Source organism: Dreissena polymorpha, chromosome 3 (assembly GCF_020536995.1).
Source record: "Dreissena polymorpha isolate Duluth1 chromosome 3, UMN_Dpol_1.0, whole genome shotgun sequence".
Lineage (NCBI taxonomy): Eukaryota > Metazoa > Mollusca > Bivalvia > Myida > Dreissenidae > Dreissena > Dreissena polymorpha.
The window spans coordinates 144729047-144753741 of record NC_068357.1 but is presented as its reverse complement, the minus strand read 5'-3'; the positions used below and the strand labels follow the sequence as shown (position 1 = coordinate 144753741).

At 34.7% G+C, this 24695-nt stretch overlaps 1 protein-coding gene across 2 annotated transcripts in view; it reads left to right on the top strand.

Moving 5' to 3' along the window:
- The window catches only part of LOC127871832 (alpha-(1,6)-fucosyltransferase-like), a 62089-nt gene extending 51540 nt beyond the window's left edge, over window positions 1–10549 (top strand). For both annotated transcript variants that reach the window (XM_052415066.1, XM_052415065.1), the window contains exons 7-10: window positions 265–511; window positions 870–1046; window positions 4227–4377; window positions 7719–10549. In XM_052415066.1, the coding sequence (XP_052271026.1) occupies window positions 265–511; window positions 870–1046; window positions 4227–4377; window positions 7719–8039 (896 nt within the window). In that variant the 3' untranslated portion in view covers window positions 8040–10549. The remainder of the gene's footprint in view (window positions 1–264; window positions 512–869; window positions 1047–4226; window positions 4378–7718) is intronic.
- Window positions 10550–24695: the final 14146 nt, after the last annotated feature.

The window sequence follows — 24695 nt, the reverse complement described above, 5'->3', positions numbered from 1 at the left end:
AATTCTTAAAGAAATAACTTAAAATGCTTTACACATATTACCCCAGTTTAAATATCACTTGTTATGCCGCTATTGTCATAGCACAATTTAGTCTGCTGTCAAAATACTATAAGATAAATAATAGTAAGTTTATATTGCTGCCACTTCTTAACTATACAACAGACTTACGACTTTTGAATATAATAAAATAAAAAATCGTTATAAAATTAAATAATTATAAAATCAAATAATTTGTGTAAACTTTATGTCCGGCTATTTTTACAGCAAATTCTATGACGGATGATGCACAAATCATCGAGCTCCCTATAGTGGACAGTCTGTCTCCACGTCCCCGGTTTTTACCGCTAGCGATACCAGAGGACCTTGCTGACCGCTTGACCCATGTCCACGGCGACCCTTCGGCCTGGTGGGTAGGTCAGTTTGTGACCTACTTGACCAGACCAAACGCCATGCTGGAGCAGTTTCTTGATGAGGCCAAACAAAAGCTGGGCTTTACCAATCCTATTGTGGGGTAAGCGTGACTCTTACTTGCAGAATATTGCTTTGAATTATTAGAGTTTGTATTGCTTTGTGTATTTTATCTTGAACTTTTCAGTTATCAGTTGAGAACTGTATGCTTTGAAGTACATCTTAAGTCCCCTACTCTTATCATGAAAATATATTTGTACATAAATAGAAATGTTAATTGGCAATGCTTCCAAAGCCCTGTTTGATAGCACTGTATGTGTTTAGGTTTTATCTTGAAATACCTTTCAACGTCATTGTCCCTTTATTTTTTTTATGGACATTGTTAGTTGGCTAAGTTACCCTTCTGGTAAGTTTAACATATAATAGTTCACTGAGAACCTTGAATATTTTATGTATAACAGAGTGCACGTGAGACGGACAGACAAGGTAGGCATGGAGGCCCAGTTTCACAGTGTTGATGAATACATGCGTTATGCCAATGAGTGGTTCGATATTTACGAGAAGCAGCACCCTGGAGTCCAGAGGAGGGTGTACCTGGCGTCAGACGATCCAGGGGTGCTGCATGAGGCCAAAAAGAAGTAAATTTTTAGAAGACACAATATGTGCCGGTATATGCATTGTTGTTGTGGTGACAACATTGGTACAAGTCTAATATATGTCAACTAGACAAGTTTTATATCTGAGACTAAATCAAATCACAATTTTTATGCCCCCAAAGGAGGGCATATAGTGATTGGACTGTCCGTCTGTATGTCTGTTTGTCTTTCCGTCACACTTTGCGTTTAGGTTTCGAAAAATGCTCATAACTTCTATGTCCCTTGAGATGTAACCTTCATATTTGGTATGCTTGTGTATATGGACAAGGCCTTTACATATGCACACAAATGTTGACCCCTGTGACCTTGTCGTTGAACTTAGGGTCCGCTTTTAGGTTTCGAAATCTGTGTTTAGGTTTCGAAAAATGCTAATAACTTCTATGTCCCTTGAGATATAACCTTTATATTTGGTATGCATGTGTATATGGACAAGACCTTTCCATACGCACAAAAATTTTGACCCCTGTGACCTTGACCTTTAACTTAGTGTCCGCATTTAGGTTTTATAAATCTGCATTTAGGTTTCAAAAAATGCTCATAACTTCTATGTCCATTGAGATATAACCTTCATATTTGGTATGCATGTGTATATGGACAAGGCCTTTCCATACGCGCACAAATTTTGACCCCTATGACCTTGACCTTGAACTTAGGGTCCGCGTTTAGGTTTCGAAATCTGCGTTTACGTTTCGAGAAATGCTCATAACTTCTATCAAAGCGTTTATAGGGGGCATATGTCATCCTATGGTGACAGCTCTTGTTGTTACAATATTATATTTCAACTTTATGGTATTTCATGGTTGTTCTATAGGTTCAGATTTTGGTGTGTTAATTCATGGCAATATAATGAGATTGTTATTTAAAAAAAAATAATATGACATTTCATGTAACAATAACCTTAATTTTACATGTTTATGCAGACACACACACACGCACACAATTGTTCTTTAAAGCTTAACTGAGCACAAAGTGTTCATGGTAAGCTTTTATAATCGCACTTTGTCTGTCGTTTGTCGTCTGTCGTCCATAGTCAATATTAACATTGTTTACACTTTATTGTCTGATTTTTATGGAACTTTGTCAGAATACATGTCCCAATGATAACTTGCAGAGTTTGAAACTTGGCCAGGTATTTCAAAATGAAGATAACTTGGTCCAATTTAATAAAAAGAGTTTTAATACAAGAAGTCACATTTGTTGTCAAATATTCATGTCATTTGGTCAGAACTTTTGTTCATTTGATGAGTTAAAAAATGATTCTGGTTCGTCAAAAAACACCGCTGCCAAGGGCCGGGAAGTTTTCCTTATATGACTAAAGTGAAACCTTGTAAACACTTTAGAAGTCACATTTAAGTCCAATCTTTATGAAACTTGGTCAGAATATTTTATGTTATGATGTTTCAGCAAAGTTTTTTAATGTTTCTGGTTTGTCTTAAAAAGTGGAAAATAGTAGGCGGGTTAGTTTTCCATATAAGGCTATAGTGAAACCCTTGTAAACACTCTGGCGGGTCAGTTTTCCATATAAGGCTATAGCGAAACCCTTGTTAACACTATAAAAGTCACTTTTTTGTCCAAACTTTATGAAACTGGGTAGGAACAATGATGAAATAATTTCTCAGCTGAGTTTGAAAATGGTTCTGTTTCATCTTTAAAAAAAAAAGCCGCCATAAGGCTAATGTAAAATCTTGTTAACACTATATTGGTCACATTTACTGTCCAATCGTCATGAAACTTGGTCAGAACATTTTTCCCAATTAAAAGATTCAGCCGAGTTTGAAAACTGGATCATATGAGGTTAAAAATTAGGTATCTAGGTAAAATTTAAAAAGTTAGTGAACACTCTAGAAGTCACATTATTTTCCAATCTTCTGGAAACTTGGTTAACACAAATTATTTTATGATATCTCAGCTGATTTTAGCAATTATTCTGGCTGGTTGAAAATGATGTCTTGTTAGCTGACTGTAAGTCACATTTTTTGTGCAATCTTCATGAAACAGTGTAAGAACATCATGTACCTGTGTTTTTTGATATTTAGGCTAAGTTTGAAAATTGGTCATTTGAGATTAACAACTAGGTCAAAATAAAGAAAAAGCTTATTAACACTCTTGAAGTCACATTTCAAATCAAATCTTCAAGAAACTTGGTCAGAATATTTGTTCTTATTCTATCCCAGCCAAGTTTAAAAATATGAATGTGCCTAGAAATTTAATATTTATTTATAGTACTTGTGTTATTCTTAAGTGCTTGCTTCTCAGAATAGTTTAGTATGGCAAGCGGTTCGACGCATAATCCCAAGAAACTAGGTTTCTCATGAGAACCTAGGTATTCAGAATGAGAACCTAGCTTCTCGCTTGAAGATTGCACATGGCTTCAAGAACCCAAGTTTTTAAATGTGAACCTAGGTTTTCATGAGAACCTAGGTTCTCATTTGAAAACCTAGGATCTCATAAGAACCTAGGTTCTCATGAGAAACCTAGTTTCTTGCGGTTCGACGCATAATCCCAAGAAACTAGGTTTCTCATGAGAACCTAGGTTCTCAGAATGAGAACCTAGTTTCTCACTTGAAAATTGCACATGGCTTCAAGAACCTAAGTTTTCAAATGAGAACCTAGATGTATGAGAACCTAGGTCCTCATTTGAAAACCTAGGTTCTTATGAGAACCTAGGTGTTTATTTGAAAACCTAGGTTCTCATGAGAACCTAGGTTCTTGCTTGAAGATTGCACATGGCTTCAAGAACCCAAGTTTTCAAATGAGAACCTAGGTTTGCATGAGAACCTAGGTTCTCATTTGAAAACCTAGGTTCTCATGAGAAACCTAGTTTCTTGCGGGTCAACGCATAATCCCAAGAAACTAGGTTTCTCATGAGAACCTAAGTTCTCAGAATAAGAAACTAGGTTCTCAGAATGAGAACCTAGGTTCTTGCTTGAAGATTGCACATGGCTTCAAGAACCCAAGTTTTCAAATGAGAACCTAGCTTTTCACGAGAAAACTGCTTGGAATTATGCGTCGAACCGCTTGCCATAGTTTAGGGTCTCTGGCCCACGGCTCTCTGTATTGTTAAAGAACTGTTCAATAAATATTGATACAAGTTTTATATAGAATTTATTTTACCAAAAAGGAAAAAAGAGTAAATTATTATCTATTTCGCATGATTTTCAGTTATCCCAACTACATTTTTGTAAGTGACAACGAGGTCTCCAAGACTGCAAGCCTTGGCAGTCGCTACACGGATGCCTCCCTACGTGGCGTTATTCTCGACACTTACTTGCTGTCACGATGCAATTATCTTGTTTGTACCTTCTCATCTCAGGTAAATGTTATTGAAATCAAATTTATTCTCTCTACCTTGTGAATTTTACCTTGATTTTAACAAGGGCCAAAGGTTTTCATCTGATCCTCACTTAGCTTTATGAAAATTGTAATGGGGATACCAAGCAATATGTAATCTTTATCAAACAAACTTCGTTTAAATGGAATTGTGCAGAGATATCATATTTTTATGTCCCCCACCCACTATGGTGTCTGTTTGTTGGTCTGTTGGTCCGTTGGTCTGTTTGCTCCAACGTTAACATTTGCAATAACTTTTTCAATATTCAAGATAGCAACTTGATATTTGGTATGCATGTGTATCTCATAGAGCTGCACATTTTGAGTGGTGAAAGGTCAAGGTCAAGGTCATCCTTATGGGTCAGAGGTCAAATATATGTGGCCAAAATCGCTCATTTTATGAATACTTTTGCAATATCAAAGATAGCAACTTGATATTTGGCATGCATGTGTATCTCATGGAGCCGCACATTTTGAGTGGTAAAAGGTCAAGGTCAAGGTCATCCTTCAAGGTCAACAAAAAAATCAAAGCGGCGCAGAAGGGGACATAGTGTTTCTTACAAACACATGCCGCCCATTTTGAGTGGTGAAGCTCAAGGTCAAGGTCATCCTTCAAGGTCAAAAATTAAAAAAAATAAATTCAAAGCGGCGCAGAAGGGGACATAGTGTTTCTGACAAACACATTTCTTGTTGAAAAATGTTAAAATATTTATTATGCCCCCCTTCAAAGAAGAGGGGACAAATTGTTTTGCACATGTCGGTCGGTCGGTCCGTCCGTCCGTCGGTCCGTCCACCAGATGGTTTCCAGATGATAACTCAAGAACGCTTAGGCCTTGGATCATGAAACTGCATAGGTACATTGATCATGACTGGCAGATGACCCCTATTGATTTTCAGGTCACTAGGTCAAAGGTCAAGGTCACAGTGACTCAAAATAGTAAAATGGTTTCCGGATGATAACTCAAGAATGCTTAGGCCTAGGATCATGAAACTTAATAGGTACATCAATCATGACTGGCAAATGACCCCTATTGATTTTCAGGTCACTAGGTCAAAGGTCAAGGTCACAGTGACTCGAAACAGTAAAATTGTGTCCGGATGATAACTCAAGAATGCTTACGCCTAGGATCATGAAACTTCATAGGTACATTGATCATGACTGGCAGATGACCCCTATTGATTTTTAGGTCACAAGGTCAAAGGTCAAGGTCACAGTGACTCGAAACAGTAAAATTGTTTCCGGATGATAACTCAAGAATGCTTATGCCTAGGATCATGAAACTTCATAGGTACATTGATCATGACTGGCATATGACCCCTATTGATTTTCAGGTCACTAAGTCAAAGGTCAAGGTCACAGTGACTCGAAATAGTAAAATGGTTTCCGGATAATACCTCAAGACGGCTTACGCCTAGGATCATAAAACTTCATAGGTACATTGATCATGACTGGCAGATGACCCCTATTGATTTTTGGGTCACTAGGTCAAAGGTCAAGGTCATAGTGACTTGAAACAGTAAAATGGTTTCCTGATGATAACTCAAGAATAATTAGGCCTAGGATCATGAAACTTCATAGGTACATTGATCATGACTGGCAGATGACCCCTATTGATTTTCAGGTCACTAGGTCAAAGGTCAAGGTCACAGTGACAAAAAACGTATTCATACAATGGCTGCCACTACAACTGACAGCCCATATGGGGGGCATGCATGTTTTACAAACAGCCCTTTTGTATTAACAAAGTGAAATATTTTGATTAGTTTAAAATTATAACATAACTAGGAGTAAGATAAAACTCTACCAATAGACCACATGGCTTTTAAATTGGTAAAGTAGTTAAAATGCCATCTTGGAAATTAATGTTTGCTAAATTACCAATGGAAAATGTAAGAAACGCTTTATTATTACTCAGATTTTCAATTAAGAAACAAATATTTTTAATGTTTTCTTATTCTGAGTCAGGTGTGTAAGTTTGCTTGTTTTAAATATTATGCATACGTTCTTGTTAGAATCTTACATTTATTAAAAAATTATAATTTTTCCAAACAAGTCACTTTAAAGGAGATTGTACAAATGTAGGAACATCTCCAGGGTTTATAGGGCTTGATTTTCTGCTTAAATACGGAGATTCCCCTTATTAAGTGTCAGGACCTCACCCCCCCCCCCTGATTTTGAACTTAAATCCCTTGAAATGCATGACTTCTAATGTCATTCAGTTTAATATAAATTAGATCATATATAATATGTATAATATTATTATACCCTCACAAACGAAGTTTAGGGGGGTATATAGGAGTGAGCTTGTCTGTCTGTCGGTCTGGCGGTCCGTATTTAGTGTCCGCTCTCTATTTCAAGTTGTTTTCATCTGATCTTCACCAAACTTGGTCAGATGTTGTATCTAGATGATGTCTAGGTCAAGTTCGAATATGGGTCATGTTGGGTCCGGTCACGGGGTCACTTAGTGCGTTTTAAATATTGAGCATGGTGTCCACTCTCTAATTCAAGTTGTTTTAATCCGAGCTTCACCAAACTTGGTCAGAAGTTGTATCTAGATGATGTCTAGGCCAAGTTCAAGCATGGGTCATGGCATTTCAAAAACTAGGTCACGGGGTCACTTAGTGCGTTTTAAACATTGAGCATGGTGTCCACTCTCTACTTCAAGTAGTTTTCGTCCAATCTTCACCACACTTGGTCAGAGGTTGTATCTAGATGATGTGTAGGTCAAGTTCGAACATGGGCCATGCCAGGTCAAAAACTAGGTCACGGGGTCACTATGTGCGTTTTAAACATTGAGCACGGTGTCCGCTGTTTTTTGTGAAGACAACATGCAAAATATTCTTTGTCAATGCGTAATGTGGGGGTATTAGTCACGTCTAGTTAATATTATTACTACAAAACATACAAAATGTACTAACAGGTAAAGACAGAACAGATTAATGGGACCCCCATTTAATAAAGAGAACTGCTAAATATCAACCACCTTAGTCATGTGGACCAATAAAGTTCAATGTAGGTATGAAACCCTGCATTATCTCTTACAATTTAATGGTAATCTGGGAAACAGGGCTTAATGCATGGCATAAAGTGTTGTCCCAGAATAGCCTGTCAAGTCTGCACAGGCTTATCAGGGACAACCCTTTCCGCTTTTATAGAATTATTCATCAAAAGGAAGTTGCTTCTAAAATAAATTCCAAACCAGACGGAATGTGTTGGCCCCCATTTTCTAATCTGGGACAACACTTTACGCAAACGCATTGAGCCTGGTTTTCCCACAACGCGGCTAATTCAATTCTTGTATGCTTTGTGATTTCCCTTGCCAGGTCTGCAGAGTGGCTTATGAGCTGATGCAGCCACTGCACGGAGATGCCTCGGAGTGGTTCAAGTCTCTTGATGACATCTTCTACTTTGGTGGGCAGAACGCACACAACTGGTTGGCAGTTGAAGACCACCAGAGTCGCCGTGAAGGAGAGATAAGCTTCAACGCCGGGGACACGGTTGGAGTGGCGGGAAATCACTGGGACGGGTATTCCAAGGGTAGAAATGCAAAGACAGGGAAGTCAGGTCTTTTCCCGTCTTACAAAACTGTGAATAAAATAGATAGGGTGAAGATGCCTACGTACCCTGAAGTAACAGATTTGTGATGACTTAAGGCTGTTTTTTTAATTTTAGTTAGTTTTATGTTTGGTTATAAGGAAAATTTCATGGTGTTTATTTTTACATTTTGTTGCAATATGTCTGTCGCAAGTCAAATCATTTGTACGCAGGTAGGTATAGAACATCGTCAAATTTTTATACAAATTTCAATTATCATATTTACAATACAAATTGCTAGTCATTTTATGTAGAAATAAACCTATACATATTTTAATATATGAATATTGACTTTGTAACTTATATCATGTTAGATAGATATATTAAAACCTCTTTTGTTGCTCAATAGTTCAATATCTACGCAGTAAATTATATAAGGATATTGCAATTGCTATATGCTTTTTTTATAATAGTGGTGTGTGTTACAAACATACATACAGGTGTTGTAAACCTTAATACATAAGGGATTCTTTTTTTGTCCTCTACTGGTTTCACCGGAGGGGACTTATGGTTTTCGCTCTGTGTGTCTGTCAGTCTGTCTGTCATTTCCTTCATCCTCTACAAAATGTATTTAAATAATGCCCATGATTTGAAGTATGACCACAACCCAGGGGGTCACATTTCTTTATGACAATAAAACAACTAAATATCACTGAAACAACTAGGCAGAGAGCTTTGATATTTAGATCAACAAACAATCACTGAAACAAGACAGTCCAGAGCTTTGATATTTAGAACAACAAACAATCACTGAAAAAAAATTGTCCAGAGCTTTGATACATATAGAAAATTTGATTCCATATAGGTTGTGTGCTTGACTCATGTGAAAATTATTGAAGGCTGTTGATAGGCATACCTTACAATTATACTAGGTCCAGGCAGTTGTTCTCCATTTTAAGATTGTTCTCATACATATTATAAAATACATACATATTATAAAATACATATTAGTTTAGAAGAACAAACAATCACTGAAACAAAAAGGTCCAAAGCTTTGATATCTAGAACAACAAACAATCACTGAAACAAAATTGTCCAGAGCTTTGATATTTAGAACAACAAACAATCACTGATATTTAGTATGTAACATCAGGTTTGGTCCTTTAAATAGTTCAAATCATTCCTCTGTTGTCAAAATCAGCCTAGACCCAGGAGTTACATGATTTAAATTGACTTGTGTAGCAGAATCACTTTCAAAAGCTCGTATCTTAAATGTACAAGGTCCTGAGGTGTAACTATTGATTGGTAACTTTGTAAAATGGTCATCTACAATTTTTCAATTTTATGCTCCTGTAGTCAAAAGTATTCCTAAGCCAGGTGTCTCAAGTATAATACCTTTCAATTGCAGTTTCTTAGGTGAGCATTCAAGGATTGTCTTGTTATTAAAAATAAACAATATTTATTTTCCATCTAGGTTGTGTGCTTGACTCATGTGAAAAACATTGAAGGCTGTTGATAGGCATACCTTACAATTATACTAGGTCCAGGCTGTTGTTCTCCATTTTAGGATTGTTCTCATACATATTATAAGAGATATACAGAAAAAAACACATTCAATATAATAATAGACTCTCTAACTTTTTAATGTATAGCTTTTGTATATGTGATAGCTGTTGATGCTTTGCAAGTTAATCATTATGTACATCTTAAAATTGTGCATATTACATTGGCACCAAACGTTTTTACACCAAAATTCAAAATTTCAACACATTATTTTTGGCATGATTTAAACCAAAGAAAAAAGTGCTTATGAAATAGGAATGTTTTTTCAATTATGTTTTAATTGTTTTTGGTTGAATAATATGTATCATATTTTGTAAATGATTTTAAAAACATTACCGGTACATTTGATCACATTTATTGATGTTGAGGCATTAAACAAAATATTAATTTTTTATATTTTAAAATATTTCATCTATGTAAATTCATCACAGTGAATCAAATGTATGTTTCTGATTCTTTTTAACACATTTGTTATTATCCACAATATTGAATTGTTCCATATTGTTTCAGATATTAATAATTCTTAGTCTCTGAAAATATGGTGTTTTTAACCTTGTTGGAGTGTGAAAAATGTAAATATATATTCTTTAAATATTGGCATCGTTATTGCCAGATTCAATACATTTCATCCCATCTTTAATTGAGCAATTTCAAAATAAACTTAGTTTTATTTCAGCATTAAAGTTTATAGAGCTGTTGTGTGCACAACAATCATGTCATTTTGATTTTTAGTGTAATGTCATTTGATGTTTATTGTAATATTTAGCTTGGCTGTTTTCGAAGAAATCCCGAGGTATTGTCATAGCCAGCTCGTCGTCTGCGGTCTGCTGTCTGCACTTTGCTAAAACCTTGACATTTGTCTCTAAAATCAAAGTGCTTCCACCTACAACTTTGAAACTTCATTTGTAGATGCACCTTGAGTTCTACATGCCACACCCATTTTTAGGTCACTAGGTCAAAGGTCAAGGTCACTGACCTCTTAAAAAAAAAAATCTGACAAGCTTTCATTTATTCAAAACTGCACGCGCAGCCGAGCATTGGAACCCGTTATGCGGTGCTCTTGTTTGGTATATTCTGCCATTTTGGTATGTTTGGTTTCAAAATTAACACCAAACATTTTCATGAAATGATGTATAAAGTACAGAATACTTTTTTGATTTTCAAGAAGACATGTTCTCGCCAAAGGATTGTGGTTTAGGTTTTCATAGCCTGGCTAAATGAACTTATCTACTTTATATTCAACTCTAACCTGGTATTCTTTTATATATTCATCCTACCGTAGAGGAACTTTTAACTATGCATTGTAGTATAATGTCACAGTTTATGTAATATATTGTCTCTGTAATATAATGCATGTCCAAAAAGAGAGCAATCTTGCTGAATAGTCGATCAGATACTTTGATGTTTCATAGAGGTAATAAAAATCTTATATTTACTGCATTCATAGCTTAAATTTTAATTTTAACTTGTTCCTGATTGGTTGTTTTTTTCACTTTGTTCAGTAAAGGGCCATTTTGCTCTCTTAATTATATGTGCCATTTAGAACTAATTATGTTAGATTTTATTTTGATTTGTTTAATTCAGGCCAGTGTTTGGACTTTTCTTTAATTGTGTTCTTTTAGCTTAAAACAGCATTACAAAAGAATGAAAAACATATTCTGTGATTGTTAATTTTTGCTAGCTTATTTCAAACAAACAAACCTGAAAAGCTTTTAATGACTTACTATTACTTAAAAATGGATATGAACATTTTAAGCTCGACTATTATATATGAAATATATATAGTGGAGCTATCCTACTCGACCCGGCGTCAGCGTTAGCAATAGCGTGCAAAAGTTAAAGTTTTCGTCTTACCCCAATTATTTTCACCCCTACCCCCCCTACCCCCCCCCATTTTTTTTTAAACATCATCTAATAAATTACCACACTCCACATTATACCCCCCCTCTCACCCCCCCTACCCCCCCCCCCCCCCATTTTTTTTTTTTTTTCCTTTTCTTATTTTTGAAAGATTGTCTAATAAATTATTGAATATGAACAATATCCCCATGATGGCTTACATTATACTGTCAACCGCTCGAGTAGTCGAGCGCGCTGTCCTGTGACAGCTCTTGTTAATTTTCAAAATTGACAAATTGTTTGATTTTGTTTATTATTCAGAAACATAAGTTTAGAGTCATCCTATAAATTATAAGCAACCTCTTCTTTTGTTTGCGAATTTCAACATTTGCTAATGTACTTTTTTAGACTTTAGACGCTTAAAAAAATGCTGTAAAAAAAATCCAAACAGGCTAAAATGTTGTATTTGTTTGTCTTGCCTTGTGATAACCAGAAATCCAGTCAAATTTTTGCCATAAGTTATATTTTTACAACATAAAATCATTGTAGCATTTTAAGTTATCCTCTAAATGAATTTATATTATATCTTTGTTGGTGTTGCTTGTATATTTATTTATGTTAGAAAAACACGTCTTTTAAAGCATATTTTCTTTTTAGTTTCTTTTAGAAGATTATTTTGTCATTATAAAGATTTTTTTAAATTCATATTAATTATATTTGACCTGTGTCATGTAAAAATGAGTCTTGTGCCATATGCAGCTAACAAAGGTTATTGTCCCCTACCGGTTTCACCGGAGGGGACTTACGGTTTGCGCTCTGTGTGTCCATCAGTCTGTCACACTTTTCTGAATCATGCGATAACTTTAAAAGTTCTTTATATTTTTTCATGAAACTTGAAACATGGATAGATGGCAATAATGACATTATGCACGTCATATCATTTTGTTCCTACGTCAAAATTTCTGGTTGCTATGGCAACAAATTTATAAAAAAATATTTTTATTTCTGACAATGGCGGAGCCAGTAGGGGACATATATTGCTTGGCAATAGTCTTGTTTGGTCTCATTTGTGGACATGGTAGCTACTGACTAGGCTGTGCAGATGCATGGGCTGCTCTGGAGCTATGCTGACCACAAATCTCATAAGACCCATTTTTGCATGATGCAGGTCATAAGTTTTTCTTAAAGCTCAGCATAGCTGGGTTTTTTTCATTGATTTAATGTTAACAACTACGTTGAACGATGTTTGAAAAAAATGTGTAGCATATTGTTTGTTAAAGTGTTATTTCAAGCATGCTAAGGACAATATTTGTAAAATGTTTAATTATTGACTTGCCTGATTTTTTTTATTTGTAAGTTGTTTGTGATTTGGAAGATGTTTTCACATTACATGTGCTGTGTTGGTATTTATTTAAGTTTGTAAGATAGTGTGTTGTGTATGTATATTCTGTATTCATATATAAAAGATACAGCAATCAGTATTCTGTGTGACTGTAAATGACAACTTCACTTTCTAGCTCACCTGAGGACAGACGAGGGCCATTCTTGAATACATTCTTAATAACAAACCTGACATTACAAACCTGTTCTCACAGATTTTATCGAAGACTGTACTGGAATTGATTCATTTAAGCACTGTCAAATTGTAACATTGTCCAAAGTATTTTCAGATATATATTTGATAATGCAAAGCAGAATATTACTCAAATCAAGCTAAATCATTGGCACAGAATTTAATACTGTGCTCTACTAATTAATTTGTGTTTGAATGCATTGTGTTCCAGTCTTTTGAAGACAACTTAAACTTAAGATAATTTGATTTCTTATTTGTATCTTTATTTCAGAATAATTATTTCAGATATATAACGTTTTCATCTAATTGTTTATCACGTAATCGATTTTATATCAAATTCAAAGCATGTATTGATAATGGTATTTTGATCAATTGTATTATGATCTAAAAATATTGCAGATGTAAAATAGATGTGTACTAAATTTATGAATTTTTATAAGTATTTTCAGTAGATAAATTGCGATTGTTTATTGGTACTTTATTAATTTTATCACACATTACATTTAGAAAACTATCACTAAGAATTGTATGATGAACAGAAGAAAACGAACCTGGGTATAAAATAACAGCTTTCTTTAATTTTTATTAAATATCTGTAATATTGATGCCATGTATTCTAGTCCTTGTAAGTAATGTGTATGTTAACAGATGTTTGCGTTATTGTTATCATCATACACCAAATTGTTGCTAGCTTTACTTAGCACCCACATTAACTAACTGCCCCTGAATCAAAGTGCCACTTTCTGAGAAAATTGGGCTAAATGCATGTGTATAGTATCTTCCAGATTTAGCCAGTATAGACCGCAAATGCTAATCAGGGAAGAGACTTTCAGCTTTTATGGAAGAAATCCAGACTTGCCGAAATGTATTGTCCCAGATTAGCCTGTGAACTCATGAGCCCGTTCTGGGACGATATTTTAAGCACATGCATTGAGCCTGGTTTTCTCAGGTACAGGTTCAATTACAAATGCTTATTGCAGTTGGGTACTTATTTGACATCAAACAATGGAGAAACGTGGCTAAAAAACTGATTGCCTGTTTTATCAATAAAAGGTTTCTTTTTTCTCTTTTGTATTTAAAAGGTTATTTATGAAATGCTGTCACAGCTTCTTGTTAACCCTTTGCATGCTGGGAAATTTGTCGTCTGCAAAAATGTCATCTGCTCGAATTTTTTCAAAGAATACTATCAGAATAGCAAACAGTTTGGATCCTGATGAGAAGCCACGTTCTGTGGCGTCTCATCAGGATCCAAACTGTTTGCAAAGGCCTTCAAAATTCGGTTCCAGCACTGAAAGAGTTAATATAAATGTTTGTCTTGCATACTGGCATTGTTGGTATATCTTGGTTGTTTGAGTTGTGTTGTAACAAAAATGTTATCAAAATGTCCTATTGTGATTAAATCTGTTTTACAATTGTATGACTGTTATTGTATTACTAGATAATAAGATTGTGTAAATACTGGTAATTGAAATAACGATGTTCATTCAATTAGTTTTGTTCAAACATCATATTGGTGTATTTATTTTGTTGTGTATTAGAATTGGGTTACATGAGTGTGCTATTAATGCAAAAACATTTGGAAAGAGTTCTCAGGATTTCAGCTATGTTAAATTTGATGACAGCTAATGATTTGTTCTGTGCAGTTATTTGTTGGTTTTGAGGTTTGTTCACACATGCATTCATAGTTCCAAAATTGTTATGGCAGCAATTTAAGACAGTTGTTAAAAGCAAATCTTAGTGTCATTCTCCAGTTAAGAGAATCCCAACGTTAGTTTTATTTCTGTGTGAATTATATTGAGTGGGATTCTAAGTGTACATGTGTATGTGCAGCATTCCAGTATTGGTAGGCATGGTATTTTTCCTGTCTTAAGACGCTATTTATGACAGAATTAATCTTAAATTAAATATGCTTATATGTCTTTAGGTAATTTTTACCTCAGATTTTCCCATTCAGCCCTTTTTTCTCCCATATCTGCAAGTAAATGCACATAAATACACATGTATGCCTTGTTATTTCACTGGGCATATAACCGCTGACAATATGTATGACCCATGTATGAGAACTTAGTATATGAAATAACTCACGATTGTTTATGTTGTGTTTTATCGTTTTCTAGTTGAACATACATGAAAATGTAAATTGTTGATTCAGAATAGTTTTTTCTTATTTTAATACATACATTTTCAGCTGTGGTAATATTTGCACGTTAATGTAAAAACTCAAGTGACGTCATGAAGAAATAAAGTCTGTTTCGTGTTTAGATGTGCTGCGCTGTTTTTAGCTCACCTGAGCACAACGTGCTCATGGTGAGCTTTTGTGATCGCCTTTTGTCCGTCGTCCGTTGACCGTTGTGCGACATCAACATATGCCTTGTTCACTCTCTAGAGGCCACATTTATTGTCCAATCTTCATGAAATTTGGTCAGAAGATTGGTCTTAATGATATCTTGGATGAGTTCGAAAATGGTTACGTTTGCTTGAAAAACATGGCTGCCAAGGGGCGGGGCATTTTTCCTAATATGGCTATAGTAAAATCTTGTTAACACTCTAGAGACCACATTTATTGCCCAATCTTCATGAAATTTGGTCAGAAGATTAAACCCAATAATATCTTGGACAAGTTCGAAAATGATGCCGGTGGGTTGAAAACATGGCCGACAGGGGGCGGGGCATTTTTCCTTAAATGGCTATAATAAAACCTTGTTAACACTCTAGGACCACAGTTATTGTCCAATCTTCATGAAACTTGCTCAGATGATTTGTCCCAATGATATCTTGGATGAGTTTAAAAATGGTAGCCTTTGCTTGAAAAACATGGCTGCCAAGGAGCGGGGCATTTTTCCTTATATGGCTATATATGGCTATATTAAAATCTTGTTAACACTCTAGAGGCCACATTTATTGTCCGATCTTCATGAAACTTGGTCAGAACATTCACCCCGATGATATCTTGGACGAGTTTGAAAATGATGCCGGTTGATTGAAAAACATGGCCGCTAGGGGGCGGGGCTTTTTTTCAAATATGACTATAGTAAAACCTTGTCAACACTCTAGTTATGTTATAAAGTGCTGCTTTAATGTATTCTTACAATGAAGACAATGTTATTGTAATTTCTTGTGTAAATCTGTACTTAATGTTTTGTCACATTTGTTATCAGTTTGTAGCAAATTAATCTATAATGGGAACTATTACTGATAAGCCATCTTTGAGAAATTCCCTGCAGATATTGATCATTGCAGTGTGTAACTTTTTACCACTCAGCTTTCTTAGCCAGGTAGTGTCTGAAACAGTTAGAAAACCAGCATGAGTTGCCCTGAACAAATTGATAACGACCACAGACAGACAGAATCATGATTCCTAGGTACTTAATTACCCTTTCACTGTGCTCTATGCCAGATGTTAATATTATTGGTCAGTAATTCAAGCTAGTTGAAGTGTTTGATATATTTTATTTCACAGAAGGAGTATTAAATGCATGTTTTTAACAATTAACAAAAAATATGTAATTTAAATGGGAACTTCATATCAAAACAAGATTCCATAATAATTAACTCTATATAGAGTCTAATCATATTTAAGTTATGTTAACACAAATCAAATGGATACTCTATGAAAAAAATAAATAATAATTTCAATTATAAGTTTCTGGAGATAGAAATCAGAATCAGAATAACCTTCAAAGTCAAGATTTACCTTTCTTATTTGCAGAGTTCATTTATCAAGATTTAATCATTTTCAGGCTTTATGTATTAAAACGATGTCAGAAAAATGAAAATAAAACGGTAATGAATGATACACAATATTAATGAAATGAAATATAAAATCGATACATTTTCATATTTCTAAATTGTTTAGTGAAAAACAGCCTACTGTTGAATAGTATGTTTATAAAATTATATTTAAGTAAACGGCAATACCTTTAGTAAATTGAATTACAACCAATCAGCGGTGTCATCCTGACCGGAAATAATCGTTTGTCGAATAAATATTTCCGCATTACATAAGTGCTCACAAAGTAACATAACCCGTAACCATCCCGTGACCGGTTCACTTGCGTAAGCAAACGAGACCGCAATACCACACCTGGATACGACGGTTGAGTTCGAAAATGGTTTGGATCGGTGAAAAAAACATGGCCGCCAGGGGGGGGGTCTTTTTCCTTATATTTATATAGTAAAAAAGCTTGTGAACACTCTAGAAGTCACATTTTTTGCCTAATCATCATGAAATTTTGTCAAAACATTAGCTATGTGGATGTCTCGGACGAGTTTGAAAAAGGTCCTGATAAGTGAAAAAACATGGGCACCAGGTGGTGGGGCAGTTTTCTTTATGTGTATAAAGTGAAAACCTGTGAACAGTCTAGAAGACACATTATCTTCATGGCATTTGGACATATCTTGGAAGAGTTAAAAAATGGTTCAGGTCTGTTTAAAAAAAACATGGCCACCAGGTGGCCATTTGTTGTTCATTCTTCATGAAACTTGGTTAGAACATTATTGTGTTTCATTGATATCTTGGGCTGCAAATAACAGGTCATTTCTTTTTTATCTCAGGTGAGCGACTTTGGGCCTTTCAGGCCCTCTTGTTGTATGACAGTTCAAATAATGAAAAAAACCTGTCAATATTTACATGAAATACATGAGCATTGTATATGAGTACATGCGATATGAACACGAATTGTGTCCCATAGATTTTGATATATTTGAATGCTGTTTTCGGTCATGGTTTAATGCACTTTGGTGATTTGATTGCAAATAAATCCACTCGGCCATTGGTTGTGAAATTAAAGAAGAGTTGTTGTTTTTTTCTTCTTTGATCATTTTTGTCACGCCTATTTCTTCATAGCACTTATTAAACTCCTTGAAAAATAACCAATCTTAAGACTACTGCAGTGGTCCAGATATAATGCTGATCTGAGTAAAATATGCATGGAAAATATCAAAATACGAAGTAATAAAATTGTATTGAGTAAAATAACATATTACAATCCACAATAAGCATTGGGAGCAATTAGCAAGCAAACCACCTTTGCCCTTATCCATAATTTGCATGCATTTTTTTGTCTTTTCTATCATTCATGATTATCGTAAAGATGTCGCTCATGAACATTTCATATCCATCGGTATCACCAAACATCTTCCTTGACCATGTCCAAGACGAGGATTCTGGCACACAAATTCTGGTTTTACAGTGTTTTAATAGCAAATTATATATTTTGTCTCAGAAATAAAGATTTGATTATACACTCTTTGTAATAGTTAAAAACTGTGTGCATAACCTTAAAATAATTTATTTTTTTATATTTATTTGTTTTAATCATTAATTCGGTATTTTCTAATCTAAAAGATGAGGTTCTTGTTGAAAGGGATCAACATTATAATCAATAAAGAATGATGTGCAATCTAATGAATACTAGAACAAAACACCAGGCAACATATGGAAAAGCATGGTTCCTTAACGTCGTTTCTATGTCAACATCTTAGCGGATAAATGATCCCTTAATTATTTGACATATATTTTACATATTGTAAGTAATAGTATAGAAATCTCAACTTATCTGAATACATTAGACGTGACTTATGTATACTTTCTATTATAATATACAAGGCAGAGTTGCCTATTCTGGAAGATAATTCGAGATTATGTCATTATCCAGCAACTTATCTACGTCATCAGGTTCCTGTTGGGGGAAATTTGAGTGCAGTCAACCACAACAACCACAGCTCCCTGAACCATTTTATGTGGAAACAGGAGTGAAGCAATGATATATTTCTCTCCGATCCTCTATTCGCTGGCATTTGATTAAATCATTCACCTCACCATAGAGTGAAGGAGGCCGGGAATACACTGGACGCAACCAGCGTTGCTAGTCCGTGTTCTAATAGTGTTTTGCAGTGAAATATTGATTGGAATACAGCAACTATAACCACACTTTGCTTCATCTCGAAAAAATTAGATATCACATTAGCAACACTTGTAGCATGCATTTATTCAGAGGAAGTATTTTTCTTGGATCTTCGTCTATTCTGTTTTCTTTCATCAAAGAATAGGTTGGTGAATACGGGTTAGGACTATGTCGATTATATCGGGTTACTAGGTAGTAGGAACCAGGATATCCAGCAAACGACAAAGCAGTTGGCAAAGTCACCAAGCACCATAGGTCGTATGGTCAACATACGAAAGACCATGGTCATGAAGCAGTACTTACCACCTTCAAGGAAAGACCTTATCACTTTCAAATACCAGCCTCTGCAAGAAGAGGACGAGTTCACTTACCTGGGCAGAAGGATAACCACAGATGGAGACTACACAAAGGTTCACAAGGTCGGCAAAGCCAACCAACCCTTTGCAATGCTGAAGCCACGTAGATCCACAAGAAGCAGCACACACACCATTCTCCGCAAATCCAAGAGCAGCGTGCCGAGCGTCTTTCTTTCCGGGTCACAGGGCTTGAAGGCAACTACTAATATTGAACCATAGCTTGAAGTCTTCTGGGACAGGTGAAGCAATGACCGCGGCGAAATATGTTACTTTATATTAAGATGCTTTTAATTTAACGAATTTGCAGCTAAGGTTGTTTTTTATGCATAGTGTCCAAAGATATGGTTTTAAAAAACATTCAGTTAATACATATGGGTACAGTTCAGTATGTTTAACGTGAAATACTCGATGGGCCTTGCGTTAACGACAATTTTTTACTATACACACATAATTAAAAAAATAATTGGCTCCGACCTAGAGGTAACCTGTTTCATATATGTATATAATGAAAACTTAAACAGATCTTCTTTTGGTAACACAAGGTTTGGTATTTGGAATGTAAAATAATAGAGTTTAATTGAACCCAAAATTGAAATTCAAACATGGCAAAATGTGACTCCTTTTCATAGTCCCGTATTCATCATTTGCTTAACTAATACGAGACAATTCCTTATTCATGATTCAAGGTAACCATATTTGATGAAAGCCTTTAGAGAAAAATAATACAAAAATCTCTTTAAGTAAATCAAAACTAAACCGAACAACTCGAATACATTTGATTTATGTGTGACGATAAATGTCGTTGATTTTCTTATTTGAGCTTGACTAGCATTTATTGTTCAAACTTAGCTGATATTCCCTACTACCAATACATTCTTTACATCAACGAAAATGTGAAATTATTTTTAACTTATTTATTATATCAAACAACACATTATAGTTCATTTCTTCTTTATTGTTTCAATTTATTCCCCACTTCATTTTTTGCAGCTGAAACGAGAAACGGGAACCAGTTCCTTATTCAAGCCGTATAACCCTTGGCATATTCTTACTTAAGTCATACATTTAGAGGAAAAAAATATATCATATACATGTATATGTTCTATTGCCTCGTAGCGCAATTTTGATTTAATTATGATTCCAACTCCTTTCAAGTTTGAACAGTTCCCGCTTAAAAACAGTTTGCCATCCTATTGTTTTGCCAATTATCTTTTAGCATTGTGAGGAAGCATATATCAAATTTGTTATTTAACCATTTAAACACATTCTGACGTTTGCTTTTTGATGATAAGCCTTTTACATTAAAATTGCATATACGAATATCCATTTATGTATGTTATTCCCCCCCCCCCCCCCCCCCTAGTAAGCGATTGAATCGCCATAGACCCATGTATCGCTGGTATTATAGTGACATGCCCGAAAGAAAAAGAATGGAGTAATAAGAGCTCATATTACAAGCTAGAAGTACAGACAGTTGGAATGGACATTTTCACAGCTTATAATATTTACTGGTAACAGAGATCACACGACGATATTCAGCATGATATACATGTACCATTTTACCTCATATGACGTAGAGAGGTCAAATCTGTACATATAATATAGATACCTTAATTAGGATAACTACGCTAGTAAAGCCACACTTAATGGCATACAGACATATCTTTAACTATATAATCCATAAATAAGCTAGTCGCATTTCCTTGTCGAAACAAAATACAAGGATCTGCGTTGGCTATAAAGACCACTTATCTGCGTTGGCCTTTTTCAGTTTTCCTGATAATTTTGTATAAGGAAAGGTTAAAAAGGAGTACCGGTAACATTGAGAAAAAAAAGAAACGTCTTGTTAAACAATGACTGTGTGGTATTCTAAAGGATCACGGAAATGTGCGTTATACAGATTCTTTTAAACAAAAAAAAAAATTTAATCGTTTTTATTTCAATAAACAGAATCAATCATATGTACATTGTGTTCATCGTATTTATAATAATTTACGTTTGTTTTATTTCATATGGTATAAATAGTGGAAACATTTGCACAATTGTTATACCTAGATTAATAATAACATGGTAGGCATTCCATAGCTTACATAAATATTTTCATACATTTGATATCATTTCCTGTATAAAACAGATTCATATGTTTAATGCCCTTGGACATGAAATACTCGTGTATATTGTTCCATGTTAATTGCTTTAAAGGGGCCTTTTCACAGATTTTTGCATGTTTTGAAGTTTGTCATTAAATGCTTTATATTGATAAATGTAAACATTCGGTCTAAAAATATACAGTTAAAAAACAAGAATACAATTAAAGAAAAAAAAAAGTAACCCTAAACGGGGCTCGAACCACTGACCCTTGGAGCCATGGAGCAAAAGTCTACCGCTCTATCCACTAGACCATCCGCTCTTAGACCACTTTCAGTGCATTTTTTACCTCATATATGTAATCCTCGTAGTATAAAAAAATACGACAACAAAAGAATTCTCCAAATTATTAAATCGTTTCGCGTTGCAACGCTATATAATTTTCAGGTTTTTAAATCGTCAAAAGATGCACATAATGGATATTTTAGAGCATGGTTAATGTTCAGTATTACTGTTTCCTCACAAATATCATAACTTCAAGAAAAATGTGCGAATCTGATACAATTTTTTTCTATTTTGTCAATTTACCAAAGAGTAAAAAAGGCCCGTTTTAGCAGAAAAAGCAGCAATTCGTTTTCTTGAATATTTAAAACTTTAAATAGTTTCTGGCAACAAATGATAAGAAAACCAAGGAATGTTTGGGAAACGTTGCTGAATATAACTACCGTATATGATTACATTTGCACGCCTTACATAAACAATGTTATACATTCTATTGCTTTCACTGTGTATTATAATCTTTTTTTGAATCGCATATTTAAAGTTTAGATATATTATTGAACTTAAACCGTTTACTATTTATATTAATAGAAGTGTTTACTTCAATACAATGTGTTGTAAACGATCGGTGGATGTAAAACTTTTTAAGTGGCGATTCCTCGAGGAACTCGTTGTTACAATACAGAAAAATAAATATACTGTGATATAAACTACATGTATACTGTTCGCAAAAATATATTATTCGTGGGCGAAGTTTCACTTTATTTTGTTGCTGTTCTGGGCCATGGTAAGTTTATCCAATGTTCGTAGTCTTCGAACTTAACCGGTTGGATTTTGTTCATGTGGCTCTTGAACATGATTTTACCGTTTATAAACCACTTTTTTGAAAATGGGTATTGCAATACTGTTTTTATTGCTATCGACTTGATACAGATGTATCAATTCTGCGCTTTGTTAAGCTTTTAAACAGGTATATAATTAATGCTACGAATATGAATTTACTATTGTTTTGTTATAGCTTTCGTCAGCTTAATTGTGTGTTAATGGTTTCATTGAACTATTATCTTGTTCAACTTGTCTCTTGAGAATTACTTTTTCAACTTGTCTATGCTTTTAAATCTTACATAAAACTCCAACCTTTGGTATTTCAATCAAGTGATATCATTTAGCTTTATAACCCTTGAACCTTTCCTTTTTGACATGCCGCTAGTGAGCCTGCAACAAAACAAAGTACATACAATAATAAAATTAAAATCTAATGCATCAAATATAGAATATTAATATAAAATATTATCTTGTTCCGCGTAAAACACGTGTCATCTATTTGCATTTAGGTAAATACGCTTTCTGTTGTTGACACATCAATAAAATAAAGTCCCAAAGCAGACGGCATTTATTGAACATTACTTTTTCAACTTGTCTATGCTTTTAAATCTTACATAAAACTCCAACCTTTGGTATTTCAATCAAGTGATATCATTTAGCTTTATAACCCTTGAACCTTTCCTTTTTGACATGCCGCTAGTGAGCCTGCAACAAAACAAAGTACATACAATAATAAAATTAAAATCTAATGCATCAAATATAGAATGACTTTGATAAGTTTCCGATTTTATTTCGATGAACCCAGGGGCATTTTTGTCGGAGACGAACAAACCTTTTAGCAGCCTTTGTATCAATCGGGACTCCTCGGACAATTCCGCCATAACGGCGATCGTCTGTGTGGAGCCCACTGTCCGATGCGTTCAGATTGCCTTTGTATGTGGACAGCGAGCGCCATATTTTGAAACCGTGTGTCCGTTATAGACTGATCTCGGAAAAGCACGAGTTTTGAAAAACCCACTAATCACCCCGGTACAAATAACACTGGTTCATTACATCAACCAATGATAGCTTACTTTAATTAATAACGGTTGATACGGTGTGTGATTTTGAAAGGATTATAAATGGGTCATGTTCATTTGTACCAGCAGATAAGTGCGTTTTTCCAAAAAGTTGCTTTTTCCTGGATACATATATTTAGTAACCATAAACACGTTTATGGATCATTAAAATTGTCTCTATCGAACATATGACTTTAGATACTCAATACATACTGTCTAGGCGATAGGTGACAATTATCACACTTGCTTTCAATGGTCATGCCTGCTTGAACTCCACATTGCTTCGCGCAGGTACATGTGTCCAACGGGATACATTCTGTTGTTTGCCCTTTTCACGTTCAACTCTTCATACACGTCTTAGGCGAAGGTCATTTAGGCATTTGCAATTGATCACAATTTACCACACATAGCGTCCGTGACACATGCGTGGTCATAAAGCCGATATGATATAACATAATTTTTTTATTTGTTTACTATTTACATGTTAATTTTGATCAAAATGAACTCAATGAAATAGTGAATATCAGAGAATATGGAAGAGACAAAAAATGGAATTTTCTCATATAAAACCCAAGTATATGCTTCACCTTACCTGAAAATCTTTCTTTCATCCGTAATAAGAAATGCTTGCGAGATAACTGGGAAAAGAGGTAACCAATATATGTTTGAAATGTTCATTTAAAAATGCAAACATAAGTTTAATAACGTCCCATGTTAATTGACGTTCAATGCAACAAAACGCAGATACATGTAACAATTCACATTCTATTACGTCATACTATTTCCGGAATCAAATGAGATGTGCAATGACCGTATTGTAATTAGTCAGTGCGCTGTTGGGTCTCAGACAGTGTACACCAATGTTCGGTTTTATACTGAGAAAAACTAGACCGTGGCGATATTTCTCGTCAGTTAGAGACTTACTAGTTTTTTTATATTCTTTGGAATATTGGTCTCTAAGAAATAGCTTGGTTGCTTAATTGTATTTTATTGTTTTCGGACAAAATTCATAAAATATATCTGCTCGCAGATTTAAATATAAGTCCATTTACGACTTTGTTATTTTACGGCATTTGTCGTAAAGTAGTCTTCTAGTCTACGTTGCACGTGTGTAATGGCGGACAAAGAAGTACAAAACTCAAAACAGTCTACGGTTTCGGCCGTTACAGGCATGAAAGAGCCTAAACCACCGAATGAAAATGCAAACCTATCAAAGACTTCATCTGTAAAGCCAGGTAACTCCCGTCAGGTACCCGCCACGAATGCGAACATGAACGAA